Genomic DNA, 26,810 nt, shown 5'->3' on the forward strand with positions numbered 1-26,810 from the left:
TCCTGACTGACGGACGGCTCTGGCGGCTCCTGACTGACGGACGGCTCAGGTGGCGCTGGGCAGACGGACGGCTCAGGTGGCGCTGGGCAGACGGATGGCTCAGACGGCGCTGGGCAGACGGATGGCTCAGACGGCGCTGGGCAGACGGACGGCTCAGACGGCGCTGGACAGACGGACGGCTCAGACGGCGCTGGGCAGACGGATGGCTCAGACGGCGCTGGGCAGACGGATGGCTCAGACGGCGCTGGGCAGACGGATGGCTCAGACGGCGCTGGGCAGACGGATGGCTCAGACGGCGCTGGGCAGACGGATGGCTCAGACGGCGCTGGGCAGACGGATGGCTCAGACGGCGCTGGGCAGACAGATGGCTCAGACGGCGCTGGGCAGACGGATGGCTCAGACGGCGCTGGGCAGACGAGCAGTGCAGGCGGCTTTGGGCAGACGGCCGACTCTGACCTGCTGAGGAGCACAGTAGGCCTGGTGCGTGGTGCCGGAACTGGTGGTACCGGACTGGAGACACGCACCTCAAGGCTAGTGCGAGGAGCAGGAACAGGGCACACTGGTTTCTCAAAGCGCACTATAGGCCTGGTGCGTGGTGCCGGAACTGGTGGTACCGGACTGAGGGCACGCACCTCAGGGCGAGTGCGGGGAGAAGGAACAGTGCATACAGGACTCTGGATATGCACAGGAGGCTTGGTGCGTGGTGCCGGAACTGGAGGTACTGGGCTGGAGACACGCACCACGGGGAGAGTGCGTGGAGGAGGAACAGGGCTCTGGAGACGCACTGGAAGCCTGGTGCGTGGTGTAGGCACTGGTGGTACTGGGCTGGGGCGGGAAGGTGGCACCGGATATACCGGACCGTGCAGGCGTACTGGCTCCCTTGAGCACCGAGCCTGCCCAACCTTACCTGGTTGAATGCTCCCCGTAGCCCGTCCAGTGCGGGGAGATGGAATAACCCGCACTGGGCTGTGTTGGCAAACCGGGGACACCATGCGTAAGGTTGGTGCCATGTACACCGGCCCGAGGAGACGTACTGGAGGCCAGATATGTAGAGCCGGCTTCATGGCACTTGGCTCAATGCTCAATCTAGCCCGGGCTATGCACACGTACAGGAGACACCGTGCGCTCTTCCGCATAACACGGTGTCTGCCCGTACTCCCGCTCTCCACAGTAATCACACACCTCAGGGCGAGTACCGTGTATACTACGCCAAACCAACATCTCTCTCTTCGCTCTCCTCCAATATCACCAACAACTCATCAAATGTCTCATAATCTCCCATCCTTTCACTTTCCTCCAATCTGTCCAATAACTCCTCCACACTCTCCGACTCGTACCTTAATTTCGCCAACTGCTCCTTATGGTAAGCACGGGGAACTGGCTCAAGTCTACCACTTGACACAGCCACACTCCCCGTGTGCCCCCCCCCCCCCCCCCCCCCCCCAAGAAATTTTTGGGGGAGCCTCTCGGGCTTCCATCCACTCTGCCTTGCTAGTTCCTGCTGCTGCTGCTGCTGCTGCCGCTGCTTCCCTTAGCCACGCTGCTTGGTCCGAGTTTGGTGGGTGGTTCTGTAACGGCTTTCTTCCTGGGATGAAGGAGTGGACCAAAATGCAGCGCAGTTAGTGTTCAACATGTTTAATATAACGAACGGTGAACACTTACAACAATACAAAGCAACAAACGTGAAAGCCGAGACAGTCCTATCTGGTGCAGAACACAAACACAGAGACAGGAAACAACCACCCACAATCCCCAACACAAAACAAGCCACCTATATATGATTCTCAATCAGGGACAACGATTGACAGCTGTCTCTGATTGAGAACCATATTAGGCTGTACACAGAAACAGACAAACTAGACACACAACATAGAATGCCCACCCCAACTCACGCCCTGACCATACTAAACAAATACAAAAACAAGGGAAAACAGGTCAGGAACGTGACACTTTTAGGTTCTAGATTACACTCTGTCATTAAGTGCTGTCATTAAGTAGACACAAAGATCTGTTCAGATCTATCATCTGGATGTAGGTTTTTAGCGGATTTTAATACAACACTATATGTTTCCAGGTGTTATCCGTGACACAATGCAGAACTTACGTATTTTAAGCCGAGTGTAACACAAGACAAAATCATATGGTTATGCAATTATGTATCATCCGTAGTAGGGTTATTTTTGGCTAAACATCTGGTTAAAGTTAGGAATAGTTGAGCAGTAGAACACCCACTTTGTTTTTCGGGTCTTTTCTCTATAAGTGTTCATAAATGTATATCTAAGCTCAAGTATTTTGTAAATAAATAAACAATTCCATTCCTAGCCATCCATTCTCTGTGAAGTCATCTGTTTAGTAACTTCCGTGTCACAGGTAATATTCAAACTCCGATTAACTCATGCGTCTCAAATATTTCACACAATGTCAAATCATGTGTACTTAATCACCTGGGACACACGTTAGCCAGGGTGAATACGAGTAGAACCCCATTGTTCATTGGCAAGATTAGAGATTCAATGGAGTATCAGAAACCTTACGCCCTTCCCAGAGTCCCAACCGACAATATCCCGGGTTTTGGTCCTTTTGCGCCCTTAGAAAAAGGGAGAAATCGTACTCTCCCAAGTGTCCTACTTTACGTTGCCGTAGGGGCCAGGAGTGAAAGGCTCTTTTTTCTCATGCCCCTATTGTTTGTATGTTTATAAAGAGCTGGAACACGTACAAAGTTGAGCGACACTGGTCAGACCCTCCTTCGGGGGATCTCCCAGTCATTCAAAGTAAACGTGAGAGGCTTTCCTATACAGCGACCTGTTTAATACAATCAAAAGCAATCTCCATTGACCTCCATAGTCCTTTAGGCCCATGAATGTGTATTGAAAGGATCTGAGTTCTATTTGACTGAACAAGTGAGTAATTACACACCCATTTAAGGATATACGGTATATACTACAATAAGGGATGAGGTGTATCAGGTCGAATAGAGTGCATGGTTATTTTTCATGTCCCGCGGCTACATTAACATCATTCTGTGCTTTTAGCACTTCTCTAATAGGTCTACATGCTGTGATCTAACAGGAATGATATAGCCTGAGGCCTAATCACCAGCTATTGCAGAGATAGCATGATTTATCTTTGCCTCTTCTGTGACCTCAGACTGTATATGGAAAAGTACAGAGGTAGTGTACATCTATCTATAGTGTATGGCTGCTCTATTACAGTACATACAGTATAAGCCATATTTTCTAGACTGGTTAGGTTCTGATTGCAGTTGATAGAGAGCCAAACTTTCGCCATTGACTATCCTCCCATTGAAGAACATGTTCAAAAATATTCTGGCTTTCATTTGAACACTATTGTCCAAAATGTTGTACAACATTCCTCTCCTCTGTGATTGACTGTCTGCTCCGGGTTGCTGTGTCTGTCAGGCCGAGTGTGGTGCATTCGATTGGGTGAGTTTTGGTCCCTTCCTCTGATGAAGGTCAGGAAGCGTAGGTATTGGTCTCAATCTCTGAATTATACATAGTTTTCCTTAGAAATTCAACTTGGGAAATAGTTTGAGGTGCAGTATAGTGTCCTTTTGTTAGGTGGTTTTTGCTAGCTATCTAGCACTGTATCTAGTTCAAGGGATGCGAGTGGCCAAAGCTTACCCACACACCATGTTTAGGCAGTACGCATGTGCAAAATGAATACCCTGGCGGCTATATGAGGTTTTGATGTAGTTTTAGCACATTTTGGGATCTGAAGTGTACTGAGCATCATTCGATAACAATAAATAATGTCCATTTTTGTTGTTGTATCATTTCCTTTTTTATTTGTCTTTTCATAACAGCTTTTTTAAATTAGATTATACACACACCCTGACTGCACATCACTGGTGTGGGTCAACAAATACAGCATTTAAATGATGTGCCAGTTTTGGAGGCAGGCTGCTTACACAGGTATTTAAAGGGAGGTATTCATTTTCCCCAGCTGCAGCTTTCAGGGGGGACATTCTGTGATTCATGATGGTTTTAAATGAATGGAAGGATTTGCTTATCTTAGTGTTGCGAGATTGCGCAGAGCTTTGGAGTAACAGAGGTCATTTATTTGTTCTGTTTTTGGAAGACGATTGGTTTCAGAGTCCGGGGAAACGGCAGAGAAATACTGTAGACATACTGTAGCTCAAATTAGTAATGAACAAATGTGTGTTGTTTACACTTGATAGGATTGGCACTTCTTCTATAAATATTAGGCCTACTAATTTAGCATGGTATGAAATGAGAGATTAATATAATATCAATCACCTACCCTAATTTCTCATCTCTTTGGAGTTTGACTGTTTGGGGATTAGCACATTATCATTATATTTATTTGGGCCCCTATTAGTTATAGTGTACACGTTCTTATCACGAAACCAGGGACATGATACCCACTGATGAGCAGAGAGGCCCTGGAAAGAAAAGTGTTGACTCATGCGAATACAGCTCTAGCTAGGCCCACTACAGTTAATTGGCAATAATGATTTACTAAATAATCTGAACCAGGATCTTCTTACTAGGGCTACAAACCATCATTGGCGCTGCCAACGACATTTGGCAAAGATGTAGACCATCGCGGAAGTGAGCCATGCCTCCGTCCGATGAGACTCTTGACTTTATAAGTTCCTTTGGCGTATCAATTTCCGTTTATCTAGCAACGTTGTAGTTGATGTCCCTTCAAGTCTTGTTTATCAATGTCTCTGGAGAGCCTTGTTACCCGGGGAACACAAACATGCCCAAGAGAGCGTCTGGCGGCGAAAGGGGCTCTGGGAAAGCTTCCGCTGGACGCTGAGACTGACACAGAGCGGTGACCTCGTGCTCACAGGAAGTGACCGGGGTATTTTTTTGCAGCATGGCTCGAGTCAGTCCCGACTACTGCAGTCTATGATGTTGGAAAGGCTTGCTTACTGAGCTGTCACTTTATCGCTGTGCGTATCTCTGTGTGTTGCCCATATACCCACAATTACAGTATCATTTGTCTATTGAATAAAGAAAAAAGCCTTGAGTGCCACTAATGGATTTCCAACTGCTCTTTACAATGTAAAGGTAAATCCAGTTCACTATATCCACCTTGTTAAAATGCCTGCTACATTTAACTCAAGCTGCATACAAAGAGGCAGACAACACAAAGTGTTAAAAATAGACGCAGGAACATGCAGTGTTGAATGGTAGTGTACAGGTTTGTGTTATTCAAAGGATAAGTTAACTTGAGACCTACTACGAGACCGCATATTGAAATATTTCGACAGTATTCTATACAGTTGAATTCTACCTTTTACATTGCATACCATATCTTTTCTGTAAACCTGGTGACACGCCTGCTCGCATACTGTAGTTGTAATCATCCTCACAGTGGGCATTAGGTTTGTAAGTTCTTAGAGGATCAAATTGAATGAGCCCAGTCTATATTTGCCAGAACACACTTAGACAAATCTTCGTTTTTGCAATTTTTCTTTGAAATAAATAATTGTAGCTACAGGCAGTTTCTCAAGAATAAGACAGTACTTTCTTCAGATCATATTTGATTCATGGGATATTCCAACTCAAACCGACGTTTGGCACTGCACGTACTGTCAAAGACAGATGACCGGTGCGATGGGATTGGACAATGGGACAACAAGTATGTATGAAAACACACACCTCCTACTCTGTTACTCCTCCTACTAAATCGACAGTTATTTGATTTCCACCAGCCCTGGTTCCTGTGCAGGGCAGATCTGCTGGACCCAACAGCCGTCAATCGTCATGGTGATCGCTGTAAGATCTACGGGGCCCGGCCTACATGCACCCCTAGCCATAATTGATCTAGAAATCCATTTGTCACATGAGAGGCGGGGGAATGTCACGAGGCGGCAACATGAAGTGCATGACACATTGGACCTGCACTGTAGCCAATCAGTTTTCTTTTTCACATTCCATACAGTCATGTCCTCAGCTACAGAATACATTTTTTCCCATGGTTGTGACCGCATACATTTGAAATTGCTTTCAGAACACATTTGATGTGGGTTTTATATAGTTGTATATATTGTTGTATACATTGTTTATTTTGTGGAGGAGTTCATTATAAGATATATATATATATATATATCTTATAATGATTGAAAACATGTAACTTATGTATATATATATATATATATAGATATATATAAGTTACATGTTTTCAATCAGTCAACATTTCAATGGAGCAGCAGTGAGATGATTGGATACTGTGTAGAGGAATGCTATTAAAACTCCCCAAACAGTCACTCCGGTTAATGATTTACCTCAGCTTTGATTGGATCTCAGCGCCAGGCCAGTTCATGTAAACCACGAGAAAGCAATGTCCCAAGTGGACCTGCAACAAGCATAACAGCTCTGTAGTCATAAAAACATCAATAACTGAATGAAAGATTCATCTCAAACACAGAGGGGCGAAATTCGTTACAAATACTTATACTGTGGAGGCTTCGCCTGGTAAAACCAGGCTTGTTAAACCAAGCTAGTGTAGACTACCCACCAGACGAGGCAGTTAACCCACTGTTCCTAGGCCGTCATTGTAAATAAGAATTTGTTCTTAACTGACTTGCCTTAAATAAAAGTTAAATACATTTTTTTTAAATTAAAAAACAGAGCTGGAACCCTGGGGTTGTGGGGTGGCTGTGGTGGAATCAATAGGGACCTGTTCAATAAGCAACACTGCCACTGATCTAGAACAAGGTCTTGGGAGCTGCTAATTGCTTCTGCTTTGCTTGTTATCAGACGGACATTCTCCCTCTGATGTTACAAATGTAATTCGGTCGACCCGAGACAAAAGGAACCTGTTGCTAATCACCTCCCATGGTTGCTATGTTGACACGAGACAGCAGACTTAAAGGTCCTCCTCTCTGTATGTCTTGGGCCCCGTAGAGTAGGAGTGCTGATCTAGGATCAGTTTAGCCTTTTAGATCATCATGAATAAGATCACATGGACAGAGGGGACCTTTATCCTAGCACTCCGACTCTGACGCTTTGGCCCATGTTATAAAAACTGGTCGTTTCTTTTTTGATCACTGCCTAGACTACATGTTGGGTGAATTCTCGAACAAGTCTGGGCTTGTTTTGTTTTTCAGTTTTATTGTGAAATCTGCCCTGATCTTCTTCTTTCCCAAGGCTCAGCCATTGATCTTAACGACAGCCCAGTGGTAACAGTCCACAGTCCTCGCTCCTCGGAGCGATCCTCGGAGCTATTGATCTAGTAGTCAGTGTGTCGGACAGTTAGTCACTAGATATTGTGTAGCAGCCGTCGCACCATTCAGATGGGGAGGATTAAGCTCTTTTCCCCTTGGCCTGTGCTAATAAAATGCAGGTTTATAAGAGCTTTATCATCTACTGAATCACAGCCTGGCAGGAAAAGAGCGGAGTAGCCATTATTGTGTTTTTGAGCCCTGCACCATGTTTTTCATTAAGCTTGTGGTTTTAGACTAGGACTGATAAGAGACATTTACAGAAACACACTTTTTCTTTTAAAGGAGCTCTTATAGAACCACATTGTCTGTAAAAGCTCTACTTTTCTAGGAATTCATCCGAAGACTTTTGAGCATTTTGAGTCTGGTTCAATTTGAACAGCACTTAACATCAGATATTGTATCTTACCTCGAACAAGTCTTCACACTCCATTGCTTGTTCTTTATACCTGGAATCACAAGCGCTAAAAGGCACAATTACTTTGACCTAGACGGTCACCGGGGAATTTCAGGCGAACAAGAGAAGAAGAATGTGTCTGTGGCCTAGTTGGACATCTCTGGCTACCTGCTGTTTAAAATGACAAATTATCTCGTGCTCTGCGTTGATTTTGTTCTGGGACTAATTGCTAGCTGCGTGACTCTAGCTGCTGTTTGAGTTGACTTTAACCACATTAGTGGCAAAATGTGTTGCTTCCAAGCAGAACCGAAGTAAGTCAAACAAGGTTTTGAAAAGCCCAATTTAGTGAAGAACCACTCAATTACGTGACCGTTGAGAGTTTTTGTGGGACATACAGTAGATGTTTTACATTGTGGCACATTGTGGCTTCGCTTTCACTAATGAAGAAAGGCTTTGTCAGAAGCTTCAGTATTGCTTTCTGTAACACATCGCCCAAACTGGTAATGTGTTGATTGTTTACTATCTTCAACATGATGAAACTAATAAGAGGACAGTTTAGTTTGGAATGGAGTGAAAATATGTGAATAAAAATAGATGGTCAGTCAAAAGTATCTCACAATTCATGCCCGTGAAATGACAAATAGTGAAACCTAATATTCAAGTAACTAACTATCTACAAACATCAAATAATCATTCTTAGGTCAAAATAACTGACTCCTAGTTTAGTTATAGGGGCTAAAAGAAGCGTGTCGACGACAGTCAACCTCAACATAATAGCCTTTCTATTATCCCCTTTCAAAAGCAGGGGCTCTGTCGCTTGACAGGAGGAAACCGATACCCTCTGAGACTCAAGTAGGCCATTGGGCCCATTTGAAGTCACTCAGGCACAAGACAGCCACAGAGAGAAGAGCAGTGCCACTTACACAATAAATCACAACCTGGGAGGGTTGCAAGTGATGCAAGGCATGCAGATACATACAGAACAAACAACCCTTTAATGCCTCAGCAACAACATCATCATGCTAGCAACAATGCAACCTGTTGACTGTGGATGGAGTGCCTGAGTAGCTGTACATATCCAAGCAATATTTCAAGACTTTGCGTCGCCACTATGCAACTGAGGGCATTGGGTTCTGATTGAGTGCCTGGTAGGGGTGAGATCAGATCCTGAATAATGCATGGCTTTGTAACCTTTCTCCATGTACAGTATATTATGAAATCCTGTGGCTCTGTTCTGGCGGGACCACGGGTGGGTGCCCTGGCCTACAAGTTAGGCTTTTTGGGGGGGGTTAATGGAAAAGCAAGGGGAAAAGCCTGTCTGTACCTGCCATTTGGTCTGAAACGCTAATGAGGGCTCGAGCGAGGCCCAGGCAAGGGAAAGGAAAAGAGAAAGGAAACCATGGGCCACCCACCGCAGAGTTCCAGGGGGTAGCGCTACCGGCAGACAGACCACACAGAGCGAGCTCTGGTTTCTCCCAGTCTTATTTGAATTACACGGTGGTGCGCGACGCTAAATTACCGGGGATAGATAACGGTATCACCGAGGAAGCACAGTGAGAGCGTGTGGCCTGTTTAATGATAAGGCAAATCAGACTGCAGCAAGCCAGGTTTGCGGTTCTGCACAGTGAGCTGGCGTCACTCGGCCATGGGTCTAAAGGCACTTACAGACGCCCTGCAGTAAACGGCATTTGAACCACGACAAAATTCACCTACCGTGTGTAGAGACCAGTAGTCCCGGTTGTTGTCAGCTCGAATGTTGTCGTTAAAACATTGTTTGTTTGACAAGATGAACTCTGCACATTGGTCAACCATGCATCAACCATGCATGGCGGCCGCTCAAGACTAGAGCTAATTTAATCTTTTGGCGCCTCAAGCACCGAGCCAGCCTACCGTTTCCAAGTCTTGATCACGTTGAGGGAGAGGTTGTTGTCCTAGCACCACACGGCCAGGTCTCTGACCTCCTCCCTATAGGCTGTCTCATCGTTCTCTACCACTGTTGTTGTGTCATTGGCAATCTTGATGATGGTGTTGGAGTCGTGCCTGGCCATGCAGTCATGAGTGAACAGGGAGTAGAGGTGGGGACTGAGCATGCACCCCTGAGGGGCCCCTGTGTTGAGGATCAGCATTGCGGATGTATTGTTACCACCTTACCACCTGGGAGCGGCCCGTCAGGAAGTCCAGGATCCAGTTGCAGAGGGAGGTGTTTAGTCCCAGGGTCCTTAGCTTAATGATGAGCTTTAATGAAGGCACTATGGTGTTGAATGCTGAGCTGTTGTCAATGAATAGCATTCTCACATAGGTGTTCCTTTTGTCCAGGTGGGAAGGGCAGTGTGGAGTGCAATAGAGGTTGCATCATCTGTGCATCTGTTGGGGCGGTATGCAAATTCGAGTGGGTCTAGGATTTCTGGGATAATGGTGTTGATGTGAGCTATGGCCAGCCTTTCAAAGCGCTTCATGGCTACAGACACGAGTCCTACTGGTCGGTAGTCATTTAGGCAGGTTACCTTAGTTTTCTTGGGCACAGGGACTATGGTGGTCTGCTTGAAAGATGTTGGTATTACAGACTCAGTCAGGGACAGATTGGAAATGTCAGTGAAGACACTTGCCAGTTGGTCAGCGCATGCTCGGAGTACACGTCCTGGCAATCCGTCTGGCCCTGCGGCCTTGTGAATGTCGACCTGTTTAAAGGTCTTACTCATCACATTGGCTACGGAAATCGTGATCACACAGGAACAGAATAAGACCCTCAATGTTTTATTTAAGGGAGCATCAACCTCGTCACCGTGCACTTTCCCCACCCTGTGACGTTCATCATAATGTATTTCATCTAGCCTAATAAAATGCGTTCTTTCCCATGATATGAAGAAAAAAAACATACTTTACTTGCATAAAATGTTTGGAAGGAAACCTGGTTAATGTCAAGCCATTTTGAGGATGCTGGAATTATAATTTGGACGAGCATGCGCATGCCTGGCCTACAGGAGACTTTACAAGTAGCCTAATTACATTAAAACATTGTGACTGGTTGTGATTATGTCACATACAAGCTAATACATCTTAAAAAGCAAAATGACAAATATTTAGGCTATATTGAAGTGTTAGATTCTAGGTGTGCGAGGAATAAGCCTTTCGGATTGGAGAGGAGGCTAAACGCTTTCCTGAACAACTGGGCCTGACGGGAGCATATGTGGCCACGTTATTATAGGACGACTTGGTAGAATGATGATCTGCAACAGACAGCGCATCTCAGTAACGGAAGAATTAAAAATACAGCCAGACTGGCCTGTTACTGTGCCTTTCTAGACTGTCCAGAGTAGACCCACAACTGATCCAAATAGAACGAAGCATTCAAATCACAGGGGTTTTGCGCATTCGCTCAAATGACATGTTCACTGCTGCCTAGAGTAGGAGTTTGTACTCACTTGAAAACAATAATGCAATTATCCATTGCATTGTGGTGTTGTAGGTTAGTCTAGGTATGATAATTGTATTGTCCCTAAACAAGATCAATAGGGGGTGCTTTTTTGAGCTCCGTGTCTCATGTCTTCACTGTTCTTCATGCACATTGATGCACCTGGCCTCTCCGCTGCCTATCAGCTATTCCTATTTGTTGTGGATTCATATTAAAAATGGATTAAATGCTTTTATGTGGGGTGTGATTGCTAGTTAGCCTATTGCAGATCTGTACAAATGATCCACATACCGATATCACTATGAATGGTGGATAAAAGGCAGTCTAGACAGACTAGTAGGCTATATTGATCTGTGCTATAGTACAAGTTAGCGTGCGGAAAAGCATAGTGCATCAGGGAAATAGCAAAACACCTTGATATCGGGGAGGAGCATGCAAGCAAATGAGGAAATGTGGCTAGGATGGAATACATTGATATAGTAAAGCCTGCAAAAGAGCTAATGTAAATCACGGGGAAAAACACACTAGCCTCCCCTGTACACAATAAAATTTAAATAAAAACTCCACAAAGCTTGGCAATTTAAGATGTTTTATTGTCACATACACCAGATAGATGCATGAAATGTGTCGGGTAGATGCATGAAATGTGTCGTTTTACAGGGTCAGCCATAGTAGTACAGTGCCCCTGGAGCAAATTAGGGTTAAGTGCCGTGCTCAAGGACACAGACAGATTTTTCACCTTGACAGGTCAGGTATTCAAACCAACAACCTTTCAGTTGCTGGCCCAACGCTCTAACCGCTAGGCTACCTGCCACCCTCCCCTATTTTGGACCGCCCAGGTAAATTTAGAACGATCCCTAACTGTTTTGACTGAGTGCACATCAAGTTGACAGATTTGAAAGCTTGCTGTGATTTGCAGCAGTGTTTTCCATTAGCGGCTGTCATTGGCTAATCAGCTGGGTAGTGTATACATACTCAAGGCATTAGAATGTATCAGAGGCTACCAAAATAGAGCTCCTTCGGAAAAACATTGCTGTGCCCTGGTGGGAAAACCCCCTGGTCGGGGGCCGCCTGGCTTCTTTTTCTATTTGGATGACTACTCTATGTACTTGTGGAAAACACTTTTTTCTTTAATGCTTTGAATACCTATTACATAGATAACATATTGGATGGAATCTCCAAGCTCTTATTATATATTATGTATGGCCCAGTACATCACCGGGGCCAAGCTTCCTGCCATCCAGGACCTCTATACCAGGCGGTGTCAGAGGAAGGCCCTAAAGCCACCCTAGTCATAGACTGTTGTCCCTGCTACCGCACGGCAAGTGTTAACGGAGCGCCAAGTCTAGGGCCAAAAGGCTTCTCAGCAGCTTCTACCCCCAAGCCATAAGACTCCTGGACAGCTAATCAAATGGCTACCCAGACTATTTGCATTGTCCCCCGCCCCGCCCTTTTACGCTGCTGCTATTCTCTGTTTATTATCTATGCATAGTCACTTTAACTCTACCTACATGTACATATTACCTAAATTACCTCGACTAACCGGTGCCTCCCCACATTGACTCTGTACCGGTACCCCCTGTATATAGCTTCGATATTGTTATTTTACTGCTGCTCTTTAATTATTTGCTACTTTTATTTCATATTTTTGACTTATCCATTTTTGACTTAACACGTATTTTTCTTAAAACTGCATTGTTGGTTAAGGGCTTGTAAGTAAGCATTTCACTGTAAAGGTCTACACCGGTTGTATTCGGCACGTGTGACAAATAAAAATGTATTTGATTTTGATTTGATCTTCACATCTCAACCTAATTGAACAGCAATTAGGTCTGCAGTGTCCCCGGTTATTGTATTTACTTGGAGTTACTAGACTATCAACTGACAAATGTTAACACTATAAATAACACACTCTACAACACGTATTTTATCTCTCTTAATAATGTCAAATAAAGGCCCTACATGCACTTAAAGTATCAGATCACAATCAACAGCCTTTCAGAAGCCTAATAAAGAGAGGAATGGCGTGGCTTAACTTTTACGATGAACAAATATGGCGCAGCCATAATAACATCAATCATTTAAAGTATTATCCAACTGAAGTGGGGAGAGGGATTAATCATAGGTAGAAATCGTCCTCTGAAGCGTTTTTTTACCTTTGTAAGACAACACTCTTCTAAACCACAGGGAAGTGGCTACAGCGACTACAGCCAATAGGCTTATAGTTCTACAAGGACAAGAGGTCAATGTTCCAATCCCGTGGCACATAAGGATATTTAAACATTTGACGACACCATTCTGTATACTTCCGGCCCTTCCCTGGACACTGTGCTATCTAACCTCCAAACGAGCTTCAATGCCATACAACACTCCTTCCGTGGCCTCCAACTGCTCTTAAACGCTAGTAAAACCAAATGCATGCTTTTCAACCGTTCGCTGCCTGCACCCGCACGCCCGACTAGCATCACCACCCTGGACGGTTCCGACCTAGAATATGTGGACATCTATAAGTACCTAGGTGTCTGGCTAGACTGCAAACTCTCCTTCCAGACTCATATCAAACATCTCCAATCCAAAATCAAATCTAGAGTCGGCTTTCTATTCCGGAACAAAGCCTCCTTCACTCACGCCGCCAAACTTACCCTAGTAAAACTGACTATCCTACCGATCCTCGACTTCGGCGATGTCATCTACAAAATAGCTTCCAATACTCTACTCAGCAAACTGGATGCAGTTTATCACAGTGCCATCCGTTTTGTTACTAAAGCACCTTATACGACCCACCACTGCGACCTGTATGCCCTAGTCGGCTGGCCCTCGCTACATGTTCGTCGTCAGACCCACTGGCTCCAGGTCATCTACAAGGCTATGCTAGGTAAAGTGCCGCCTTATCTCAGTTCACTGGTCACGATGGCTACACCCACCCGTAGCACGCGCTCCAGCAGGTGTATCTCACTGATCATCCCTAAAGCCAAAACCTCATTTGGACGCCTTTCCTTCCAGTTCTCTGCTGCCTGCGACTGGAACGAATTGCAAAAATCTCTGAAGTTGGAGACTTTTATCTCCCTCAACAACTTTAAAAATCTGCTATCCGAGCAGCTAACTGATCGCTGCAGCTGTACATAGTCCATCTGTAAACTACCCACCCAATTTGACCTACCTCACCCCCATACTGCTTTTATTTATTTACTTTTCTGCTCTTTTGCACACCAGTATCTCTTCTTGCACATGATCATCTGATGATTTATCACTCCAGTGTTAATCTGCTAAATTGTAATTATTCGATTTATTGCCTAACTCATGCCTTTTGCACACATTGTATATAGATTCTCTTTTTTCTACCATGTTATTGACTTGTCTATTGTTTACTCCATGTGTAACTCTGTGTTGTTGTCTGTTCACACTGCTATGCTTTATCTTGGCCAGGTCGCAGTTGCAAATGAGAACTTGTTCTCAACTAGCCTACCTGGTTAAATAAAGGTGAAAAAAAAAAAAACTGGGTGTCACGTTCGTGTTGACATGAACGAGAGGACCCAGGCGCAACATGCTTTGAATACATCTTCTTTTTAATAACAACGACGAAGATGAACACGACACACTATTATAACACTAACGAAAAACAACAAACGATCGTGAAAACTTCAAACGTAAGTGCACACACAAACTACTTACGTCGAACTATACATATACACAAACAATGACCCACAAACAGCTAAAGTCTATGGCAGCCTTAAATATGGCTCCCAATTAGAGACAACCGAAATCAGCTGTCTCTAATTGAGAACCCATTCCGGCCACCATAGACTTTCCTAGAACTACACCCAACATAGACACAGCTAGACACATACACTCAACACAAAACCATAAACTACAACAAACACCCCCTCTACCATATAATACCCCAAAATACACACATACCCCATGTCACACCCTGACCTAACTAAAATAATAAATAAAACAAATAATACTAAGGCCAGGGCGTGACATAACCCCCCCCTTAAGGCGCGAACTCCGGACGCACCAACACATAGTCTAGGGGAGGGTCTGGGTGGGCTTCCTTCCACGGCGGCGGCTCCGGCACTGGTCGTGGTCCCCACCCCACCATAGTCATAAGGGGCAGCACCGGGATAAGGGGCAGCACCGGGATAAGGGCCAGCACCGGGATAAGGGCCAGCACCGGGATAAGGGGCAGCACCAGGATAAGGGGCAGCACCAGGATAAGGGGCAGCACCAGGATAAGGGGCAGCACCAGGATAATGGGCAGATCCTGGCTGGATGACGGCTCCGGCGGATCCTGGTTGGACGGCTCATGGCTGGCTGACAGATCTGGCTGCTCATGGCTAGCTGACGGATCCGGACGCTCATGGCTGGCAGACGGATCTGGACGCTCATGGCTGGCTGACAGCTCTGGCAGATCCTGTCTGGTTGGCGGCTCTGGCAGATCCTGTCTGGTTGGCGGCTCTGGCAGATCCTGTCTGGTTGGCGGCTCTGGCAGATCCTGTCTGGTTGGCGGCTCTGGCAGATCCTGTCTGGTTGGCGGCTCTGGCAGATCCTGTCTGGTTGGCGGCTCTGGCAGATCCTGTCTGGTTGGCGGCTCTGGCAGATCCTGTCTGGTTGGCTGCTCTGGCAGATCCTGACTGACGAATGGCTCTAGCGGCTCCTGACTGACTAATGGCTCTGACGGCTCGGGACAGACGGGCGGCTCTAATGGCTCTGGACAGACGGATGGCTCAGACGGCACTGGGCAGACGGATGGCTCAGATGGCGCTGGGGAGACGGATGGCTCAGACGGCGCTGGGGAGACGGATGGCTCAGACGGCGCTGGGGAGACGGATGGCTCAGACGGCGCTGGGGAGACGGATGGCTCTGGCCGGATGAGGCGCACTGTAGGCCTGGTGCGTGGTGCCGGAACTGGAGGCACCGGGCTAAAGGCACGCACTTTCAGGCTAGTGCGGGGAGAAGGAACAGGGCATACTGGACCCTGGGGACGCACATTAGGCCTAGTGCGTGGGGCCGGAACTGGTGGTACCGGACTGGGGACACGCATCTCAGGGCTAATGCAGGGAGCAGCAACAGGAAGCACAGGACTCTGGAGACGCACAAGAGGCTTAGTGCGTGGTGCCGGAATTGGTGGTACCGGGCTGGAGACACGCACCATAGGACGAGTGCGTGGAGGAGGAACAGGGCTCTGGAGACACACTGGAAGCCTGTTACGTGGTGTAGGCACTGGTGGAACTGAACTGGGGCGGGAAGGTGGCGCCGGAAATACCGGACCGTGCAGGCGTACTGGTTCCCTCGAACATCGAGCCTGCCCAACCTTACCTGGTTGAATGCTCCCCGTCGCCCGACCAGTGCGGGAAGGTGGAATAACCCGCACCGGGCTATGTAGGCGAACCGGGGACACCATGCGTAAGGCTGGTGCCATGTATACCGGCCCGAGGAGACGCACTGGAGACCAGACGCGTTGAGCCGGTATCATGGCACCTGGCTCAATGCCCAATCTAGCCCTACCAGTGCGGGAAGGTGGAATAACCCGCACCGGGCTATGAACACGTACAGGAGACACCGTGTGCTCTACTGCGTAACACGGTGTCCGCCCGTACTCCCGCTCTCCACGGTTAGCCTGGGAAGTGGGCGCAGGTCTCCTACCTGCCCTCGGCCCACTACCTCTTAGCCCCCCCCCAGGAAATTTTTTGGGCTGACTCACAGGCTTCCTACCGCGTCGTCGTGCTGCCTCCATTCGCCGGTATCCCTCCTCACACTGCGCCAGAGAATCCCAGGCTGGCTCCGGCACTCGCCCTGGGTCGATCGCCCACCTGTCGATCTCCTCCCATGTAGTGTAGTCCAGATTACGCTCCCATTTCCATTCCTCTTTGTGCTGCTCCTGTTGCCGCTGGTCATGTTGCTTGATCCGGTATTGGTGGGTCATTCTGTCACGTTCGTGTTGACATGAACGAGAGGACCAAGGCGCAACATGCTTTGAATACATCTTCTTTATAATAACAACGACGAAGATGAACACGACACACTATTATAACACTAACGAAAAACAACAAACGATCGTGAAAACTTCAAACGTAAGTGCACACACAAACTACTTACGTCGAACTATACATATACACAAACAATGACCCACAAACAGCTAAAGCCTATGGCAGCCTTAAATATGGCTCCCAATTAGAGACAACCGAAATCAGCTGTCTCTAATTGAGAACCCATTCCGGCCACCATAGACTTTCCTAGAACTACACCCAACATAGACACAGCTAGACACATACACTCAACACAAAACCATAAACTACAACAAACACCCCCTCTACCATATAATACCCCAAAATACACACATACCCCATGTCACACCCTGACCTAACTAAAATAATAAATAAAACAAATAATACTAAGGCCAGGGCGTGACACTGGGACTCTACCTTCAGAATGACGATAGCGTTACCGTTCTACACTCTAAAAAATGCTGGGTTATTTGGTAACTCAGCGCTGGGTAAATATTGGACAAAACACACGCTGGGTTATTTTTACCAAGCAGCTAGGTATTTTTTTAATGTAATCCATAGGTCATATTCAGGAGGCATGGCCTATTAGGGGCGTGGCTTTCATAGTTATTTTTGGACACCCGTGAGAGCAAATGTAATTCCTTTTCATGTTAAATTTGTACACTGAAAATACAAAACAAATCTTGAATATTTTTGCACATTACACATTCTAATATACATTTCACAACATTATTATTTACACATCACAATATTGAGATGCAATATCAGGATATGTCTTATCCCAACATTGGGAAATGCATAGGCTCTTTAGGAACTCAAACACACTCCTCATTTAAGCCACAAAGGTATCAGTGTTCAACCTTAACATGTGATAACAATACAACAGAACAGATTCACATTTACTCTCACGGGTGGCCAGAAATAATTCTCTGAAAAACACGCCCCTACTAAGCCACCCCTCCAGTCTTCTGATCTGACCCACTGGGTCATATCTCAATAACCCAGCATCAATAACCCATCAGTTATTAAAGAAAACAACCCAACAAAGTGTTCTAATGCCTGCAACCCAGCAGTCGGGACATCCAAACAACCCAGCATTTTTTAGAGTGTAGTGTTCTATTCCATTTCTATGGGAATGACTATCATTGGATAAAATGGCTTTTCACAATTATGACAACAAAGACACAAAGTGACTCTATATGAAAAGATAGGGGTGAATGATATCTGGGGAAGAGATGTTTGGTCTAGCAGGCTGAGTCTCTGAAACACACTGTATTTGAGGATGTAAAACAATTCAGACAGCTATTACATATTTGTATTCAGATGACATGCTGCTGTATCTGTATGCACATGGTCCCTTTCAGGCCTGCAATCATCTGTCTCTAATATATTCCTGCTTGTAAGTGGCTCTGATTAGATGTGCATATCAGAGCGAGGTTGTTGTTCCTCTGAACTGAAGAAATTGTTGCGTAATGAGATGAGCACTCTGTGCATCTGACACTGAGTGGGGAGAGTGTTCCATCCCACCCAAACTGATTATCTCTGTCTGTCAAGACATAATCCTATCTTCATGTTTTTGCTTGCTCTATATTTAAGTTAATTGAATGAATTAGATTACAGCACAGTATGTTAATCTCTCTCTCTCTCTCTCCCTCCCATCTATCCCTCTCTCTACAGCTCTAGTGGTGAGGTTCCTGACCAGACGTTTCATCTGGGAGTATGACCCAACGCTTGGTAAGACATCCAACCTGCTCATCCTGCTGTCCTAGGCAGCATTGAAAAATAACCTGCACAACACTAGTCTTAGTCTGTTCCGTGCAGCCAGTAAAGCACTTTCCCTATGATTTTGGGTATCCAAGACTTTATCTGACCTCAAAGGCTGTTTTGATCCAAAGATGGCTGTGCTGCGTTGGTCAAAGCCTTCTATCTCTGCGATTTATCATATCAAGATAGCAACCGAAATAATAATAATAATAATCACTCCCCAAGGGGTAACATATTTCCCCCATAGCTCCTCCACACATCATACAGATTCATTTCCTGACAATATGCCTTTTAAGTTAGGCCTGACCTCTCTGGTTTCTGTTTAAAGCAAAACCACATCAAAACCCTAGCCTGGTCGGGGATTGAACATGCTCTGAATGCTATGTGATTATGAGACAGGGAGAGAGGCGATGCCTCAAGTTTAAGGTTTAAGGGCCAAGCACCATTCATTCACGCCAGTTGTCGGTTTTACACTTTTCCAGAGAAATGTGTTTGACTATGACTAAGTCAAGGTGTGCCCAGTGCAGTGTGTGGAATGTAAGTGCTAATCTATTCACTCACTGCAGGAAGGCTACAGAAGATTTACACTCTAGATCTGTAGACGGTAGCGTTTGATAGTAGCCACAGGCTAATCAGGTTCATATTTAGGCTAACTGACCACAGCGACCGTGCAAGGGGAGGTTCGTGTAGTAGGCCTACATCCTGTCATTGGCAGGAAAAGCCTATTGTGGCATGTTTTGCTTGAAGCTAGAACAATATTGGGGTTGTCCGGTTCATGGTTCGATGGCATGCTATGTACAGAGTCAGCCTCATTAGAAGTGGCACAGACCCAACTGTTGGCATGGGAAGCAGTAGCATGATACAGGCATTAAGCCTCATTGCATGCAGACACTTCATTGTTATAGATGCTATATATACATACAGTATACTCCTACAAATACCAATGGTCTAAGATATGCTTACAGCATGCTGTCAAACAATTAGCTGGAAAAGGAATTGGATCCTGCAGATATTTTTTTTAATTTTTTTCTCACTGCAAGCCAAGTCTCTGATTCCCATTGACAGTTTCCCCGTTTTCCCTCTGAATGTGGTGTTCTTTTTGGTGCAGGCTCAAGTGCTTGTTATTCGAACAGCATTCAGGAGTATAAACCTAGTACCCACCACAGCTTATTTCCTGACATCATCACACAAGGGTTGAATGAAAGATGAAGGCTTTGTGCTGTGAGAGAGAGAGAGAGAGAGAGAGAGAGAGAGAGAGAGAGAGAGAGAGAGAGAGAGAGAGAGAGAGAGAGAGAGAGAGAGAGAGAGAGAGAGAGAGAGAGAGAGAGAGAGAGAGAGAGAGAGAGAGAGAGAGAGAGAGAGAGAGAGAGAGAGAGAGAGAGAGAGCTCACAGCTCTGTAAGAAACATGGACGATGAGGAGAATATTGAGTTACCACGCCGACAGATTCATTTCATGAAGTTTCAGAACAGGGTCTGGAAGCAATTGAATCATGTGTTTGCGAACAGAACCCAGTGTGTGTGTTTTGTAGGTTATACATATCCTTCGAGTCCAGCAAAGTAACATGATTTTAATAACGTGCCTTGTAGTCTGCTAAATGGGTCATTTCATGATATGGTGATACAGTATAACCCTTCAAATGGAGCTCTCTGATTAAATCAACACCCATGCTGTCATCTCAAAATGCCTGTAATGAAATGAACAGCAATCTGTTTCGATTGACATTCAAGAAGCACTTAGTTTGCATACAGTAGTTGCAGTCTGCACGCACACATGGATTTGATGATGCTACGATAGTAAGAGGAAATCTGGAGGACATCTCTACCACGTCTTTCTCTTGACGTCTAAGAGACGCCATCTGCTTATTTGTGCAAAACGAAGCTGTTTTACGACAGAGCGCTTTCCATTTCATTGTCGTATTGGTAAATAATTCAACTGTGGGAATATGATGGTCGCTGGTGAAACCTTGTGTTCTTTTTTCGCGTTCCCTCAATTGTGATCTGTATTATCAGAGGTTAGGAGTTAGGATTAGGATTTAACGTGCGCAGAGGTTAGGAGTTAGGATTAGGATTTAACCTGAGCAAGGGGGATCAATTAAATATGATTACAAAAGGCTGCTACAGTGACTAACATCAGGAAAAGCATTTTTGGGGATGGAATTTACACAATTGAATATATAAATACATGAACACACAGTATAAGCATACCCCTTTCCCATAATCATAGAATCTATGTGGGTGTATGCATTTTCCTGGCTCTGGAGCATTGTCATGCTTGTTGCCATGACACCAATATTTTGACAATGGTGGCATATCTTATTTACCTCATGGAATTAACTCTTACCAAGTCCCTCCTCAATAAAACGGGCAGAGGAATTGTCACGACTTCCGCCGAAGTTGGCTCCCCTACCTGTTCGGGCGGTGCTCGGCGGTCGTCGTCGCCGTCCTACTAGCCGCCACCGATCCCTTTTTCGTTTGTCTGTTTGTTTTGTCTAATTAGTTTCACCTGTGTTTCTGTTGTTTTCGGTTAATGAGCTTCCCTATATTTAGTAGGTAGACCCGCCCTTGTTTTGTGCCGGATTGTCTTTAGTTTGTTACGTGTGTGCATTGTAGGCTGAGGTGTAATTTTCTTTCTTACACTTTGACACCCTGTGGTTTTTGGGTTGTCAAGTTGTATGTTCTGCGCCCTGTGTTGTTGGGCTTCATTTTTGTGTGTGCCTTAGTAAAGAGCACTATACCCCAGTGGAACTCTCTCTGCGTCTGATTCCTGCACCCACCTAGTCCCGCGTGATAGGAATCTACTATATAACTACTACCTACTGGAAATCTACTATTAATCTCATTTATTGAGGTCATATGACATTGCACAATTAGGGTAATAAATAGCACAGATAGAAACAAATAGGAAAGCAGCTGCTTGGCTGAATCATATCATGGATGTTTGGCAATCCAGTGAGTTAAGTGAGCGGAGCAAGAAAAACATTTCTACGAGTGGTAGTAGTTAACAAGTACAAACAGCTTGAGACGGGGGCTGATGGAAGTTGCTATTGACAGTTCTGTTGATGTTTCCATTTCATATTCTGGTATGAGACGTTCTCTTTCAGCATTCTAAAATAACAGCAACAGCAGCTAGAGGCTCCAGGTTCTCGCTAGGAAATGAGTTATTCGCTGCCAGGAAAATGACTGTGGTGTTGGCCCTCCTTAAGATCTTCAGATATGTAGGTTGGACCATTAAATCATCCACAAGCCCTCCTGTCCATGCTGTCAATACACAAAAACACATAGTTGGTGTGTGTGTGTTCTTGCATGTATGTGTGTGTGTGTGTGTGTGCAGGTGTGCAGGTGTGCGCTTGCACGTGTGTGGATGTGTGGCAGCTGAAATGGGATGTCCCGTGAGACTCCGTGTGAGATCCAGGCTTCGCCCCTCAGAAAGGTGCTACCCTCCAACTATAGAAGGCAGTAAATCAACACAGCGGTCACTCACGGCGCTCGGTGACACCCTCGCACGCACACAGCGTTTTACGTCCCAGAGGGCACCTGGGTAGAGGCGGGGATGATGACATGCACAGCTAGCTAACACCCCAACAGAGCGTTCTGGCGTTACTGACGGTTATACTCCCGACCCCCGCCATCTTGAATAGTAGTCACCCACCATGCTTGAAAAAGTTTTGAGCAGACACTGAGTAACAATCTGAAACTGAGCAAAAGATGAGATTTACAAACACAACAGGCTTGCTAAATAGTGCCGCGTTCTCCGGTCGAGACAGCAGTGAAATCTCTCTACAGGGAGATCTAAAGTGCCTTTTAGGGAGTTTTTGTCAGTTTACACAGATGGTTTTCTTTTACAAGAGGCAATTCAGGTAAATGACTCCTCATCGAGGTAAAACAAAGAGGGTCATAGCCAGCATTCACACCTGTATCTTTCAGCCAGGTGTGTAAGACCTGACCACCTCTCGTCCTTTTGGTAAAGCTGCCCTGAAGCGAACCAGAGGCAATTCAACTTAATGGGGTTCATTGACCACCTAAACAACCAGGTAGGCTCAACTGTGCATGATAGACATAAACATGTTACCATCCTCTAAATGGGGTTTCCCCTTTTGTCTTTTTGTTCCTTCCAGAATCAACATATCGCCATCAAGCGACCATAGACGATGAGGTTGTGACCATGGAGATCCTTGACACAGCCGGACAGGTACGAGCCTCAGCAACTTTGCACAGAAAACATAGACGTTTGTGTAGAATAAATGTTTATACAGTGACTGGCAAATAGAATAAGAATAATTCATAGTCAATTGGAAATCCCAATTCAACCCTACTGTATAATGATGACTTATCAGGGCGTATTCTCAGTAGCAGTCCTAGCTAGACCGGATCCTCGCTAGCGTTGCTCTGTGCTGTTCTAATCAGCCGTCGGGGTAAACACATTATACTTTCCATCTGGGAGAGAACCCAGCAGCATAGGCCTCTTCCATCCCAAGATAAATGTGCTGCTGCTGTTAGTTTGAGTACGTAGGTGTTCTGCCTGCTGCTAATTTCCCCGTGACACGTCCAGCCAAGTCATCCTTCTCTCATTACATTGTATTCTATTTTGAGAGTGCAGGGAGTGAGAGTCTAGGTGAGGGCCTAACCGAGCGTTGTTAGACCTGTCTTTCGTCAAGTTCAAAAGTCAGTCAGTTATCTAGATGTCAAGTATCACTGTGTTTAATGTGAGTTATGCAACAGTTATTATAACAGTGTTATTATTGCCAATAACGGTTGGAGGTCAAGAATATCTCGGGCTCCTGCTTGCGCAAGTTTAAGACTTCATTTTTTCCCCTCACACGACCAGTAAGTTTCGTTACAGGACTGGCTGTTCCGACTTGATGAAATCAGGAGCAGCTGCTGAAATTTGCACCCAGTTCGGAAGGGTAGCCGATTGTTCAAAACTTGGTGGATTTAACAACTATTGTGTTGAGAAAGGAGAAATAAAGCATTTGAATTCATTCGAAACATGTGCAGTCAATCATTTGCAGCTGAAAACTTAGTGGAAGTTTTTTAAATAAAAAGCTCTGTTCAGTTCAGATGCCTCAATTGTCCATCACTTGTTCAATGAAGGCCCGCATAGAGCTATAATTTCTTTGCTTTGTGGATATGCCAGACAACAAGTGGGCCTATTGGTCAACATCAAATGTCAACAGTATTCTAATAAGCTAGCTAGTTGCCAAAAGATTGTCACTAAAAAGATCCTTCCCTCCTGTATCTTTACCTCAGGAGGACACACAGCAGAAGGAGAGCCACATGCGCTGGGGCGACGGCTTCGTCATCGTCTATGACATCACTGACAGGGGCAGCTTCGACGAAGTGGCTCCTTTGCGGGGCCTCCTAGAGGAAGTCAAGAAACCCAAGAATGTCCCGTTGGTTTTGGTGGGCAACAAGGCCGACCTAGACCATGCCCGACAGGTGGGCACAGAGGAAGGCGAGCGGCTGGCCGCCGAAATGGCGTGCGCCTTCTACGAGTGCTCGGCATGCGCCGACGAAGGCGGCATGGTGACGGAAGCATTCCATGAGCTGTGTCGCGAGTTGAGGCGCCGCAAGGCGGTCCAGGGCAAGGCCAGGCGTCGTAGCTCCACCACCCACGTCAAGCAGGCCATCAACAAGATGCTGACCAAGATCAGCAGCTAGGGGGAGCCCCTGAGCACACTTCACAAAGAGGATAAATTCAAGACGAACTAAAAAACAAAGTGACTGATTTCAAGGGTTTAGATGTGTGGAAATATATCCTACAGCCATCCAAGCTGCTAAGGAGCAGGAATATTAAATTATGAATGAACAGCGAACCTCTTCATACTTAGTATCAATGCACAATCAATGAAGATTTACATTGATACGAGTGTGTTGAAAATCGCTCTCCATTCAACACCGATTCTAATGGGGAAAGCTGTTGGCTATTATTACTCGCTCTTTGACCATGCTCCACAACTAAGGTCAGAAACACAAAGGGGAACATAATAATCACATGATGGGAACTACTTTGTCCCTGAGGGAGGTGAAGATGCTTTTGTTTCATAGCCAACTAGGACATTTCTGTATGCTGCCAAGGAAGAGGGTAGAGTCCATTATTCAGAAGTCCCAATTCTCTGAAATTCACTCTTCCTTCTTGAGCGGCATGGTGAATACCCCAGTTTTGTATCCATATCTCCACCAACTTTAAACAAAATATACAAAATAATGTCCGCCATGAACCCACCCTTTGTTTATCAGAAATGATGGACATACGAGTTGTAGTTTCCTCTCCCTGTAGCTTGTTTGTGGGATAATGTTTTGATATGATCTAGGCCAGTGTTTCCCAACCCTGGTCCTCCAGTACTCCCAACAGTACACATGTTTATTGTAAACCTAGACAAGCACATCTGAATCAACTTGTCAACTAATCATCAAGCTCTCAATGAGTTGAATGAGGTGCTTTAGTCCAGGGCTACAACAAAAACGTGTACTGTACACAAGGACCAGTGTTGGGAAAATGTACCTTTAAAATTGTAAACTATGTATAATATTGCCTTTATCATTGGTCTCAAAGGAGTGTACAGTACATAACCCAGAGGCAAACAAAATAGTGGACATGTCTCCTGTATTTTAACCAAATGCTGTTTCTTTCTTCTCCAATGTACCCGACCTGTCTCTGAGTTTTGAGAATGGGGATAAAATTGACAAATTTTCTGTGCAATTGTAATTAAACATTAGATACATGCACATTTGGATGAGTTTTTTTTTCTCGCCTGAGTAGCCTCGTTTCACTACCAAAAATCTAATTAAACCATCTAGTGTTCAGCGAAATAACAACACAATGTTAAATACAGGTAGCCTAGTGAAATAATTAACAGTCAATCACATTGATCAATCAATCCAATTTATTTATTAAGCCCTTCTTACATTAGCCGATGTCACAAAGTGCTATACAGAAACCCAGCCTAAAACCCCAAACAGCAAGCAATGCAGAAGTAGAAGCACGGTGGCTAGGAAAAACTCCCTAGAAAGGCAGGAACCTAGGAAGAAACCTAAAGAGGAACCAGGCTCTGAGGGGTGGCCAGTCCTCTTCTGGCTGTGCCGGGTGGAGATTATAACAGTACATGGTCAAGATGTTCAAACGTTCATAGATGACCAGCAGGGTCAAATAATAATAATCACAGGGGTTGTAGAGGGTGCAACATGTCAGCACCTCAGGAGTAAATGTCAGTTGGCTTTTCATACCCGATCATTCAGAGTTAGACAGGAGGTGCGGTAGAGAGAGAGAGTCAAAAACAGCAGGTCCGGGACAAGGTAGCACGTCCGGTGAACAAGTCAGGGTTCCATAGCCACAGTCAGAACAGTTGAAACTGGATCAGCAGCACGACCAGGTGGACTGGGGACAGCAAGGAGTCATCAGGCCAGGTAGTCCTGAGGCATGGTCCTAGAGCTCAGGTACTCCGAGAGAAGAGAAAGAGAGAGACAGAAAGAGATAGAGAAAGAATAGTTAAATTCACCATTGACACCGGATAAGACAGGAGAAATAATCCAGATATAACAGACTGACCCTAGCCCCCCGACACATAAACTATTGCAGCATAATTCCTGGAGGCTGAGACAGGAGGGGTTGGGAGACACTGTGGCCCTGTCCGACTATACCCCCGGACAGGGCCAACCAGGCAGGATATAACCTCACCCACTTTGCCAAAGCACAGCCTCCACACCACTAGAGGGATAACTTCAACCACCAACTTACCATCCTGAGACAAGGCCGAGTATAGCCCACGAAGATCTTCCCCACGGCATGAACCCGAGGGTGGCGCCAACCCAGACAGGAAGATCACGTCAGAGACTCAACCCACTCAAGTGACGCACCCCTCCTAGAGACGGCATGGAAGAGCACCAGTAAGCCAGTGACTAGGCCCCTGTAATAGGGTTAGAGGCAGAGAATCCCAGTGGAGAGAGGGGAACCGGCCAGGCAGAGACAGCAAGGGTGGTTCGTCGCTCCAGTGCCTTTCCGTTCACCTTCA

General features: G+C 45.7%; 1 protein-coding gene across 1 annotated transcript in view; it reads left to right on the top strand.

The window, feature by feature from the left end:
• LOC129838447 (ras-related and estrogen-regulated growth inhibitor) overlaps nucleotides 1–25,527 on the top strand; it is a 50,236-nt gene extending 24,709 nt beyond the window's left edge. Inside the window, exons 3-5 of the mRNA XM_055905396.1 lie at nucleotides 18,714–18,770; nucleotides 22,917–22,990; nucleotides 24,049–25,527. Coding sequence (XP_055761371.1) covers nucleotides 18,714–18,770; nucleotides 22,917–22,990; nucleotides 24,049–24,459 — 542 coding nt within the window. The 3' untranslated portion in view covers nucleotides 24,460–25,527. The remainder of the gene's footprint in view (nucleotides 1–18,713; nucleotides 18,771–22,916; nucleotides 22,991–24,048) is intronic.
• The last annotated feature ends 1,283 nt before the right edge of the window (nucleotides 25,528–26,810 follow it).

The sequence above is a fragment of the Salvelinus fontinalis genome, chromosome 39 (assembly GCF_029448725.1).
Source record: "Salvelinus fontinalis isolate EN_2023a chromosome 39, ASM2944872v1, whole genome shotgun sequence".
Classification (NCBI taxonomy): Eukaryota; Metazoa; Chordata; class Actinopteri; order Salmoniformes; family Salmonidae; genus Salvelinus; species Salvelinus fontinalis.